The sequence below is a fragment of the Gobio gobio genome (assembly GCF_949357685.1).
Source record: "Gobio gobio genome assembly, chromosome: 19".
In the NCBI taxonomy this organism is placed as follows: domain Eukaryota; kingdom Metazoa; phylum Chordata; class Actinopteri; order Cypriniformes; family Gobionidae; genus Gobio; species Gobio gobio.
In genome coordinates this window covers 34,788,048-34,800,420 of record NC_137112.1, presented here as the reverse complement: position 1 = coordinate 34,800,420, position 12,373 = coordinate 34,788,048, and the positions used below count along the sequence as shown (strand labels likewise).

The 12,373-nt window shown below is 37.7% G+C and overlaps 2 protein-coding genes across 6 annotated transcripts in view; one reads left to right on the top strand and one right to left on the bottom strand.

The window, feature by feature from the left end:
• Window positions 1-131: 131 nt before the first annotated feature.
• Window positions 132-2,572, bottom strand: ppcs (phosphopantothenoylcysteine synthetase). 4 transcript variants are annotated; one of them, XM_079844337.1, is made up of 4 exons: window positions 2,446-2,572; window positions 1,491-2,032; window positions 1,296-1,399; window positions 132-905 (listed from the first exon to the last, which is right to left on the bottom strand). In XM_079844337.1, the coding sequence occupies exons 2-4, from the start codon at window positions 2,023-2,025 to the stop codon at window positions 585-587; spliced, it is 960 nt and encodes a 319-aa protein (XP_079700463.1). In that variant the 5' UTR covers window positions 2,026-2,032; window positions 2,446-2,572; the 3' UTR covers window positions 132-584. The 4 variants fall into 4 exon arrangements, with proteins under 4 accessions (XP_079700463.1, XP_079700466.1, XP_079700465.1 ...); XM_079844340.1 differs by having other exon boundaries at window positions 2,462-2,570; XM_079844339.1 differs by having other exon boundaries at window positions 2,501-2,570.
• Window positions 2,573-3,553: 981 nt separating this feature from the next.
• Window positions 3,554-12,373, top strand: part of foxj3 (forkhead box J3) — a 125,259-nt gene continuing 116,439 nt past the window's right edge. For both annotated transcript variants that reach the window (XM_079844821.1, XM_079844820.1), the window contains exon 1: window positions 3,554-3,790. The gene's annotated coding sequence lies outside the window, so the exon portion shown is untranslated. The remainder of the gene's footprint in view (window positions 3,791-12,373) is intronic.

The window sequence follows — 12,373 nt, the reverse complement described above, 5'->3', positions numbered from 1 at the left end:
AACAGATGGAAATTACATGTTTTATGCAACAGCTCATGTAACGACTGAAATTAAATCTCAAAAATGATTTTTAATGATGCATGCAGTGCCATATGGATATTTTCCTATTCAAAAATGTACTTCAAAAGAACTGAAGTGTTAAATGTTTATTGCAGAAACATTTTTATACGTATTTTTAATTTAATTTACATCAGCAGCTGTTAAAGTGTGATTTGTTACAGACAGACAGATTTGTAAGAACAGATTTAAGACACTAAGCAAAGGCAAATTTAGGATATCCACCGACCATATATCATTTTATTTTTAAATTATGATTAAAGCCCAAAGAATGTAACTAAAATAAAACGTTTGCAGATATCTTTGTACAGAAGAAATTAATATAAAGGAAATGATTCGATTAGCAACTTAATTTCACAACAGAGAACTTTCCGAATTTGCAGACGTTGATCGGAATGACCACAAACAAGTCAATTTTTCTTCTCTGTTCAAATTCTAACCATAATTGTTAGAAGACAACAAAAAAAATCCAACATCTGCCTGACAGAGCAACTTGAGCCTACATGCTATGAAATCGCTCATACTTTTTATACTTCAGACATAAATTGACTGTGTGCCGCAGTCAGATTACTGACAATCCTGTCCTCAATCTCTACCTCTTTCTGCACTTCCTCATCTGTGAGGACCAGCTCGTGTTGCGTGTCTTTGGTGACGACGACCACATAACCACGGCGTGTGTCAAGAACATTCGCAACCACTGCCTGGTGGTTGTATGTTTCTAAGGCTCGCCGTGCTCGCTCCAAAAGGATGGAGGGGTCTGTTTCCAGCTTGAAAGAGGTGACAAATGCCTGAGGTGCCCAGTCTTTCACCAATGGGGACAACATCTTGGGAACCATCTTCATACTTATCTAAATAACATAAGAAGATGAGTGACTTGTCATATTTTGTTTGGAGCCTAGATGAACTGAATGTAGAGCAGCACAGGGGTTTTCTGCAAAGGAGTGCTGGGAAAAGTTTAGAGAAAAACAAAAATGTATTAATAAATAGATTTAAATAAATGAATTTAAATAAATAATACATCAAACAGTACAGTATTATAGTGAGTAGAAAGAAGTAATGTAACATAATAAAAACTAAATGTTTTACATATTTATTATAACTTTTTTTCATAAATTGGGTCTTTATATAGCTGATTTTAAAATCGGGGTCCCTTGAACAAATATTATCACATGGTTTCTAAAAGATTGAAAACCCCTGTCCTAGCAGACAGAATTAATATTTGTATTTTCATACAACACCTGAAGTGGCCCGTTAGAGGACTGAATTTTATGTTCTGGCATTTCAGATGCTGGGATATAGAAATCAGAAACAGCAGCAGCCAAATAAAACATAGCCTTGGACCCTAGGAGGGAAAAACTGAATTAGTAATAATTACTAATAATCCCACTAAAAATGTATTCGGCTTAAAGTAATCAAAAAGTGGCTTTGTTCACCTATGCAGCTTAATGCTTGGGCTGCAGCTTTGAGAAGATGGAGGTACTCAGACAAGGTGTTGAATTCCACCGGCAGCAGTAATCCTGCTGCTTTCACAGCCTGATAGCGCTTTAAAACCTTTGCAATGTTTGGAAGTGTGTTCTGATCCACCAGGATCTGACCAGTGTCCTCCTTATCAGTCTCTAATAGTAAGCTATCCAGTAAATTGACCCCTGTGTATAGACGAGTGTATGGGTAGAGAGAACGATGCCTGTGCAGAAAGATCACTGCATAGCCTGAGTCCAGGAAATACTCCGCAGAGGATGCCCCTCGCCGACCACTGCTGAAGTTGTCCAGGAATCGTACCGTTCGGGATTCCAGAGGGACTTTAGTTCCTCCAGAGGTGATCAGAACTACTCTGTGGCCGGCCGATCTGTGATGTTCAGCAAACTCTGTCATGAGTTTCCTGACATCCTCCACATGAGAGGGGACCGTAAATTCTTTAGACAGTCTTTCATCCACTGCACTTGAGGATGAGGGGTCAGAGTGGGCCATTGTAAACCTGAAGAAAAAAAAACATTCAGCTATCGAAGTGTTATCAATAGGCATGGGGTTATGAATGCAAATTTTGAATTAAAAATATGCTAAAGATGATCATCTGACACATTCCATACCCAAAATAATATGGCATTACATGCTACATAATTGTCACTGAGCAGCACTGTATCAATATACTGTTGTTGGTCAACTATTAAATAAAGGTCAGATGAAATCACACTTAACTTGCACCAATTCCAAAACCAGAAAGAGTATCATAATTAATATGACTTTCACCTGACAAAAACTAATGTATTTTCTTTACTACACTAATCGTATGTGTTGCTACATAAAAATATAAACATTATCGCTGTCAGTGTTTGCTTGTTATCGCGCTGATATTGATAAAATAACAAAATAAGATAACCAAAGGTTTACCTGTTTTCTCACTCACAAATAAAACGCGAAAGAATATAATTAACTTGCGAATGACCTTAATAAACTTGAACTGAGTGTGTGACAGATCAGCAGGAGCAGTTCCTACACTTATAGCGTTTGAGTATGCGCATGCGCAGCTTTGGCTGTTGTGATTGGCTCTGTCAGAGGGCTGCTGTGTAAATTTCAAAATAAAGGTTTTTAGATAACCCTCCGCTTTTATGTGGATCATGGAACACAGTAATATGAAAGACAAAAGAACCACACAAGAAAACAGAGATAAAAGATACAAGAAGGACAGTATACGTTATTTATTTGATGTATTTAATTTACTATGCAGCGATCTAATGTTCCATCCAATATACAAAAAATAAATAATTAAATAAAATAAAATAAAATAAAAAATGGAAAGGGGAAGAGAGAAAACATTGCATTGTAGGCTTTGTAGGAACAATGAACTACAAAATATTTGTAAAATATGTAGTCCACTTCCAGGTTCACAGGGGGCAGCATTGTTTAAGCAATGGGAAATTATAAGTATTTCTACAGCTAAAAACTGTCATTTTGCAAACATTAAGGGCTTGGGTTATAAAAACTTAGTATTGCGAATTTTATATTTACCCATTCTAAAAATATAGCTTAAGATATTACCTAACTCTTTATTAAAAGATTCACAATTATGAAAAAGATGAATTAACAATGGAATAAAATACAAAAAATAAAGAAGCCTTTATTTGAAAACAGAAACACTTGGGGTACAAAAAAGGTAATATTTTTCTTCCTCGAGACACCTACTAATTACAAAAAATCGTGGGTACTACCGCAACTCATTCGACAGAGGCTTTATGATCTGCTTTGTTAATGGCAGTAAAGTTTCTTATGAATCGATTAGAACATTTAATATTCGAAGTCAGTTTTATTGTACGATACGATTATGCTTATTATGATAATGATAAATGTGCAAAAGTCATAATAATCATCATTATATTTTGACGATGTTTTTGTGTACACTAAAGGCACTACTTTCCGGCTGCAAGCCCTGTCGCAGCTTGGTACAGTGGGCCGTTCTCCGGCTAATGCCCAAAAGTAGTTCCGGATTTTTGATCCGCTCAGTCCCCGGATGTTAGCTATTCAGAGAGAAAGACGAACGAGCGAGAGAGAGGCGGAGAAGCTAGGAGACGCCACGGACAAACCGGTAAAGGGATTGCGGGTCCAAACCCACGATAAACACGGAGAGCTGAGGCTCATTTCGAGGAGAGAGAGGGAGCAGTGATCGAAAAAAGGAAGGGGAGGGGACGGCTAACTTTGACAGACCTGCACTGGCCTCCAGTAGCGGACACGAGCCTGGGTGAGTGCTGGTGAACGTTACAAGCTCGCGACATGGAGCTCGCGAAGTTGAAGTCAGGGCCCGCGAAAAATGGACGACTTTAACTGTTAGTTGTGTGGTGCTGAAGTTCTGAGTAGAGCGGGAGGACGAACGTTCAGGCCTCAAGTGGTATGTTGCTGCCGCTGCCGCCGTCGGTCGGGGGCAGGTGGGGACACTGCAAGCTCCACTGTGACAGGAGAACAAGTTTAGTTAGCAAGCCAGCTAGCCGCCAATACGGTTTTTGTCAGACAGGTAGCGAGAGTGAGCTGCTAATTAGCCGCCAGCTTTACTTTAGCTCGCCTGCTATTTGTTTGCGTTATCTGACAGGCGTCTGACGTGAAATATTTGTGACTGGAACTCGGTCAGTAAGGCGAGCTGGAAGGGGGCTTTTCGACCGGGTACTGCCAAACGAGCAACTTTAGGTCCTGTCAACTAACAGTAGTTGGAGGTGGAGGCCGTATCTATTAATATTTTGGAAACAGACGCGCGGCAGCTGCGTGTCATTTTAAATACGAATCCTGGCCAACTTGTGGTGCCATTAATATGCACACGAGCTCTGTTTTTGTGCTAACCAGAGATGTTAGATTGTTTATGGAGTGGTATTGAAATTTTTAGTTTGACTGAATGAAATTGTACATGAGTTCTTCTGTCAGCATATGGTGTATGAATTAGCAGTATAACTTAGGTGAATTTCGACGACGAGTGATAATACTTCTCGGATATTATATAGAGCCACATCTGCAAGATTTCATACACATTATATCTAGGCAACCTTGGCTGGCATATCTAGTCAATGCAAGACTGGTCCTTCGTCTAGTCAGCAGCTGGAATGTAACCCGCTGTCTGTATTTGGGGTTTCCCCTCTAGCTACTGCAAATAGAGACCTTTACTGTCATGTTGTGCTCTGTGTTGAATGTGCCTCATGTTGTTTATATCGCGATGTCTAACGTTTATAATTTACATGAAGCTACCAAAATATGACATCCACGACACCACAGGTGATGGGTATCACATGGATATCACTATACCTCCCCAGATGATTAATCACAGTACAATGTGACAGTTATGTTTTGCAAGTTTTCTGAAATGGTATGTTGAAATATTCAAAAAGTAGTTATCTAGTAAAATCTGTGCTCATTTGCATAAATTGTAATTTGTAAAAAATGTTTACATTTAGTTGACATTAGATTTTAAAGGATACAGGATATGTCTTCATAACAGTCCACATATTGAATTATTTTCTTCCATGTTTTTAATGTTAGTATTTGTATCTGTAATTTCTGCTGTAGAATGACAAGCAAGCATTTCAAAGTGCAAACGGTCACTGACATCTTGTGCATATGACAAATAAACTTGAAACTAAATCAGAAAACACTGTCAGCAGTCAGAAAAGAAATAATTTTCATCATGTTTTTTAGGAATACATATAAATCAGCCATATGATATATTAACAAACCCCGCTGTAAAAACATCAGAATATAGATGGGAAAGTTTGCTGTAAGTGCTATTGAAGTGGAGATTTCTGGCAAAAAAAAACATATCTTATATATTTTAATGAAAATGTACATGTGCGTATAGAGACAGTGTAATAAACTAAACATTTAAATGATTTTCTTTCGACTAGTCTGAAAACATGTTATGGAGCAAAATAGCCCAAAATTCACCAGTGCATGAAAAACAATGGTTTTGCTTGTAGTTAACAAAGACAACCTGTCTGCATATTTTTGCATGCACGTTACATTTGTTATGGCCTGATAAAGTTTGACCATCAGCATTCTATTAGTTATAATGGGACACCCCCCCCCCCCATTCACTAAAAGAGTAGAGTATACGAATGGAGAGATGTTGAATTATGCACCAGCATGCTTAAAATATTGAATGATAGACACATGTGAACTACCCGAGACATATTTTCCCCACCCAGTCAGTGTGGCAGTACAATAGTGTGAAAGATTCACGTTAGCACCAGACTTGTTTGTCTTTGGGTTGTCAGCTCACAGAACGCAGAAAATGATTGAACCATCAGTTGCCTGTCAGAACATGCCTGGTGGTTCTTGTGCTGAAACTGATGCCTTTTAGTATTTACAATTATTGCTTCAAAAACATTGTTACATTTGTTTAAAAAATGATTCAAATCATGCAAGTTATGCTGTGCATTTTGATCTCTATAGCTTTTTGTATTAATATAAAATGTTTCATCAGACTTTCAGGCTATAGGGTTGGGCGATATCAAAATCTTATATCACTATATGATTTCACAATAATGATATGTATCACTTAATAGTTATTTTTGCTTTAAATAAAGTTATGATATCAAAATTGAATTGATATTTCATAAATCTTCTCTCCAATTTCAAAATCACATAAAAATGAATATTAGCCTAACTGACATAAGTAAAAAAAAAACTCAAGCTCACTAAAGACAAGTACACAGTCAGTGATAAAAGAGGAACAAAGAAAATAATTACAAGCAATAGGACGAAAAGCTACAATAGAACAAAGACAAATTAAACTTCAAGCACTAGATAGGCCTATAGAAGTAGATACTACATATTGTATAAAGTAATCAAATCTAAAAGAAAACCACAACAACAAAAAACTGTAAATAAAATATACATTTCCTATTAAAGTTACATTCTAATGATCATCTTTCGAGACGACACACCACAGCAACGCCATGTGAGCATTACCGCGATAGAGATGATAGACACGGTTAATCGTGTCTACCGGCAATCGCCCACCCCTATCAGGCTATATGTTTTGGTCAAACTCAGGCCTCTCTCTCTCTCTTTTTTTATTGTAAATCTTTAATAACCAGGATACCAATTTATGCAATTTTATTAAATTTGATCGGCTAATACCATACATAACCAAATTCATTGCTGCTTGCTTGCTCATGGTTTTGCTGTTGTTTTCCCACCAAAATGTCATTTCCTGGAGGATAATGTCTTTAGGGACCTGACATTTGTTAGTTAAATGTATATTATAAATAGATATTAGAAAAGACTAACAGGGTGGAAAGTGACTGAGAACACAAGAAAAACCTATGAATTGATTAGCAGATAATACTTGTTTTGTTCGATAAATATTTAAATGTTATAATATAATGGTTAAATGTTTAGTCGGTCAAGTTTAAAATTCTTCTCTCTTCATAAGAGTACAACTGATATGGTTCACATCTTTACATTTTTATATTAATGCATAAGGATATTACATGCATAACATGAATGATTCATTATTAGTGTTAATATTCTGTTAATCTGATTGCATTTGTACTAAAGCTTTTTTTACGTCTTAGCCGATATCACAGTGAAGCCGATTGAGAAAAGCCATGAAAGAAGTTTTTGTTACTCTGGTTTTAAATCCTGTCTTAAGAAAGGTATTAGCCCTTAAGTGTCTTTTATCTTTCAACTTGTTCTGTATGTTGTTCATTAGTGCTTTGCTAAATGGGCTGGAATGGGAGCTGTTAAAGAGCACAAGCATGGCATCTGTTGTAGCGTAGCATAACTGTTCCCATGCCAGGATCTGACGAGGCCTCGGCTGCAGCATTGCATACAGACTCGTCTCCGTCTTGCCCTCAGGCCTCAGTGGGCATCCTGCCGCTATGTCTAAACTCACCTGGAAACTGCTGGCTTTATGCATTCCACCACCTTTATCATCGCTAAACGACGCCATAGGCTACGTGCCAAATGGGCCATTGTATGGTGCTTTAGATCTTTGGTGACTGTGTTATTATTTTTTTATACGTTGGAGCTATATGGTGTTCAGTATAATGAGCTGTCTTTACCGTTACACTGTTTACAGTGTTTTTTGAGGCATTAGCAATTTTTTTTCCCCCCTCCGCTGAATTGGTTGATGAGATTTTGTCCCACATTTAGAAAAGTTAAGCCTTTTTCCAGCTGTGCCGCACAAACATCTGTTCTCTTACATTTGTGTCGTGTGAAACCAGTGTATCATTTTCTGTCTGGTTGCAACAAGTGGTTTGCTTCCCATTTTCCCCATTAGATTTTCACAGTCAGACAGATTTTAATTTGTAATGTTAAAAAGCACCGTAATGACATTGAATTAGTAGTAAGGCGTGTGTAGATTGAGCACTGACGTGGGCAAAGAAGAGACAACCCCTCACCTTTCGCATACCAATTGCTCATTTGGAATTCAGCGGTGGCCCTTTGCCCAGCCCTGTCTCACTCAGAGGCTTTTAATTTTTCCCCCTTGTTGAAGTGATTATTCAAATGGCAGTCCGTGAGATGAAGTTATCAGACCCCTGTTGGTAAATGGGGTCCAGGCAAGCTAAATGCATGGCTTCCCCAGATCAGAAACCGCCCATCAGGTAACCGCTTGTTACATTGCTCCTACTCTTCCTCTGGCGATGACTTTAAATATCTTGATAAAAATAATGTTTATTGCTACTCTATTATGTATTATCATCTTTTACTTCCTGTTACCCTCAGTGGTTGTCAGTACGTGTTGGTGCTTGTTAAGCATAGAAATTAGCCAGAGCATAGCACTCTTGCAATGCTAGTGTTAAAATAATTAGGCTTTATTAGTTAAATGCAGAATCATTTACATTCTGGTAAGCAGTGTTGATTCAGACAAGCTGCCACCATTATTGTTACAGCCTCTTTCTTTTTAGGGATTTGATAAAGAACATATTTTCATAATTGATTAGTCTGTGATTCTCTGAAACACTAGTCAGCTAATCAGTGTCAAGGAGGTCCAGGACACTTGGGTTGTATTATTTAAAGGTGCAGTGTGTAAATTTTAGCGGCATGTAGTGGTGAGGTTGTGAATTGCAACCGCCCATCACTCACCCCTCCCTTTCGAAGCACATAGAGAAGTTACGGTGGCCGACACAGGACAAAGATGTCGTTGTCTGAGTCAGCAGAGAGTGACTAGCGCTCTGTTGAGCAGTTTGTCCCTATAGGGCTACTGTAGAAACATGTCGGCGCAAAATGGCGACTTCACTGTAAGGGGACCTGCGGTTCTAAGGTAATTAATTGTATATGACATTCCTCTTTCAGATGAATAAATTATATTAAAAAAGTCCTGGCTAACCCAAGCATAATAATGGCATTGACTTGATGGGTCGTTTTTTGTAGTCCATAAAAGTGCATCTATCATCATAAAAGTGCTTCACACGGATCCGGGGGGTTAATAAAGGCCTTCTGAAGTGAAGTGGCGTGTTTGTGTAAGAAAAATATCCCTATTTAAAACTTTATAGACTAAAATAGCAAACTTCCGTTGGTGAGTAAATCATGGGATAATTTTCATTTTTGGATGAACTAATCCTTTAAAAGCTGTTAGATATAGGGCTGTGTTGGCAATATTGATTTCTCGATTTCAACTGATGAACCAAATGTTGATTCTTAAATCCCAATATTGATCTTTTTAGGACATGTTGTTTTCTGTTAATGCACAAACAAAACTTCACTGAACATCACATTTTGTCACCTTAAACTGTACCAATGGCGTCCCACTTGTCAGTCGCACTAATAAATCGGTTGTTGGTTGTCTTGGTCAACCATTTTGGATCATCCCTATTTTGTATTGTCTATTTCAAGCTGTTGCAATAATGCCTTGCATGCCGAAGCTCTTGTTATGGCAAAATCCAATATGAAGCCTTGCTGTGCTAGTGGTGAGAGTCAGTAAGTAGCTCGGTCTTCATTAGCAAAGCCGTTCATCACTAGAATGCAGATGAGCTATGAAGCCATTCATCTATGATACCAATTTGAATGTTTGCAGTCATATTGTGTGAGCCCACTTTTTCATGTACAAGAAGTCTCTTTATGTGAAAGATCACTGGGGGATAATTGCACTTAAGTGAACCTCATTTAGAACTGACCAGGGCAATTACAGTAACTGCAGTTTCATGGCCAGGCATTTTTGGGCTAGATCGCATTTTCAGGGCAATGATCAGATTCAGTGAATGACAATTAAAATATTTTAGCAAATACGAAAAAAAAGATAGCTTTTCACAAGGTGTTACGAGGTGAGCTGAAGCCAACACAGTTTCTTCAGGCGAAACCCCCGGGGCTTTTGGGAGCTGTTTTATTATTAATGTTATTCAGGAGCCAAATTTTGAGTTTTGCTCAGCTGGGTGCTTTAATCTATTTTTGCTGTAAATTAATGAATTTTTAAAGAGCCCCTCACTAGATATGGGTGGATATGGGAATGCTGCACTGGTTCAGAGTTTTTCAAACAACCCCCCACCCCTGGGAAGAGGAGTGCGGATCTACCGAAGCACTATACTTTCATTTTTTATTAATGCTGAAATACACTGCCAGAGCTCTACCAGTCTCTCCGTGTACAGAGAACTTTGTTAGATGTTGGTCTGTGCTGTGCTGCACTGGCAGATCCAACAGCAGTTGGAACTCCAGATATGCAGTGCAGTGGACAGATTATGTGTCATCCGCCCCCATTACCTGGCTGGAGACCCGCTCTACCATCCAGATCAAGTGTTTCACGGGTGCAAATGGGGCCTTGGCTGCCTTTTTGGCCTCTTGCATTGGTTTGACTGACCTCCTTCCCAATCTACTGTAGCATTTTGTGGTTTCAGTAGGTTGCATGTTGTCAGTCACTTTCATTAACCATACGGCATTACCTATTTGACTACACATGCCCTCTGTTCACCACAGGCACGTCAGTGAAATGTTTGGGGATACACCTTGGTGTATATTCATTCCTTTTGGTATGACTGCAGAAAAAATTCTTGCTGCATTGCCTATTTGTCCTTGGCGAAACAGGCTGGTCTGCAAGGGTGCGTCACAGTGGAATGTAAGGACTTTGTGTATCTTGTGTCTCTTAAAACAGTAGAGCATCACAGAATATTTCACTTAGTGCATACTAAAGGTAAAGGAGACTCTCTTGTTCAGCAGAGACATGGATGCTTGTGAGCAGGGAAAGGATTTTACCTAGATTACACAGCTTAAATAATCATAATCAAGCTGCACTAATAAACCATTTAATAACCATTTTAATTACTTTAGCTTACTGCACACTCAGCTGTAGTTACAAATGCACTTCTGGAGAAGCCCTAATAACTTGCTAAAGATGGACAATTATCCATGCTCTGTGCTCCAGAGAGCAATTTCTGCCCAGTTCCCTCCATGTTTTGGTTCGTTTTTTCCCCAAATGCGAGTCTTGAATAGCCAAAGCTGTAATGCAGACGTCTGATTAATAAAGCTAATTGGTTTAGTTGCTTTAGAAAAGTTCAAGTTTTGTTGTTAAAGTTGCCTTTAAAAATGGCAGACTGTTTGTTTTAAATAGTGTTGCATTTATTCTGTATTTCAATATGTCTTTAAAAAGGATTTAAAGCTCTTAATGTTTCACTTTTTCAACTTTAATTTGACATAGTATTATGCTAATTGAAGAATTGAATAATGCTTTAGGTCACTTTCCTGAAGCAGTTTCATTACTTAATATAACTAAGCTGAACCAGAACACCACAGTGTTGCGCTTTTACGTCTCTTTGAGAAATGCTGAAGTTTTAGAAATTTTGCATCATAAAAAATGTTTGCTGTTTGCAGAGTTTTGAAGGAATACTCAATATTATTCTCAGTGTGAGTAGCATGCAAATGCTTCATAGGCTGACCAGTGAAGTAGCACTAAATGATGTTTGCTTAGGACGGGTGAATTAATACTACAGTCAAGGCTTGGGGTTCCCCCATTGTCAGAAATAAAATTCAGGCACTGAATGAATGTCTGTAAAATTCCCTATAAATAATTCTACATGATAAAAAGAAGGCTTCAAATAGATCAGTATCGGCTCCAAAAATCCTGATTTTCTAAGCACCCTTACAAAGAGCACAACCAGTTTTATTAATAATGTTACCCTGAGTGAGAAGTGTTACCTGAATTTGTTTTAATTAAGGTGAAGTTTTGTGTTTAATGTATTTTTGTTGATGTTGAAATGGATTTTAAAACCTATTGTATTGAAAAAAGTATCATTAGGAACCGGTATCGAAACTGGGGTATCAAATTTGGCACCGGATCGAAAGATTTTGAACAATACCCAGCCCTATTCACTACAAAGTTTGGTTTATCTTGACAATTATATTACTGTTACTGTAGTTATAGCCTATAGGGTTGGGTACCGGAACACATTTTACTGAAACCGAGGTACCCAACGGGTACCTTTTTTCGGTACTTTTGGGATGTTTACATCAATAACTACAAATAACCTTTCAGTCATTTATAGAAGTGTTAGACATTATGCCAGAGCTGCCCTGCTCTCTGTCTGACATTGTCTGTGATGTTTGTGTACTGTAATATTTACTAGTAAATAGTAGGAAACTTGGTACTTAATTTAATTAATAAAAACAACCATATTATTTTTTCTTTTTAATTTCATTTCTATGAAAAGATTTCCCACAAATTCTGTGTTGTGTATTTTCTGGTAATCAAATAAAGACATGACATTAATTTATCTTTTAATTTAATTAAACTTTTTTTGTCAAACGAAGTGCTGCTCAACTGTGCTTTATACGGCTAAAAGTAAAACGTAAAGAGAATTTTTAATTGATTAAAAAACAAAGTTTTGATAATTTATTATTATTACATTAGTTT

What these genes read in the sequence shown, in the direction of transcription:
- ppcs (XM_079844337.1), bottom strand. Translation starts at nt 2,025, where the DNA reads ATGGCCCACTCTGACCCCTCATCCTCAAGTGCAGTGGATGAAAGACTG. An exon ending in CCAAGCATTAAGCTGCATAG is followed by an intron (nt 1,400 to 1,490) that starts GTGAACAAAGCC and finishes TTTCCCTCCTAG; the next exon opens with GGTCCAAGGCTATGTTTTAT. An exon ending in CCTCTAACGGGCCACTTCAG is followed by an intron (nt 906 to 1,295) that starts GTGTTGTATGAA and finishes TATGTTATTTAG; the next exon opens with ATAAGTATGAAGATGGTTCC.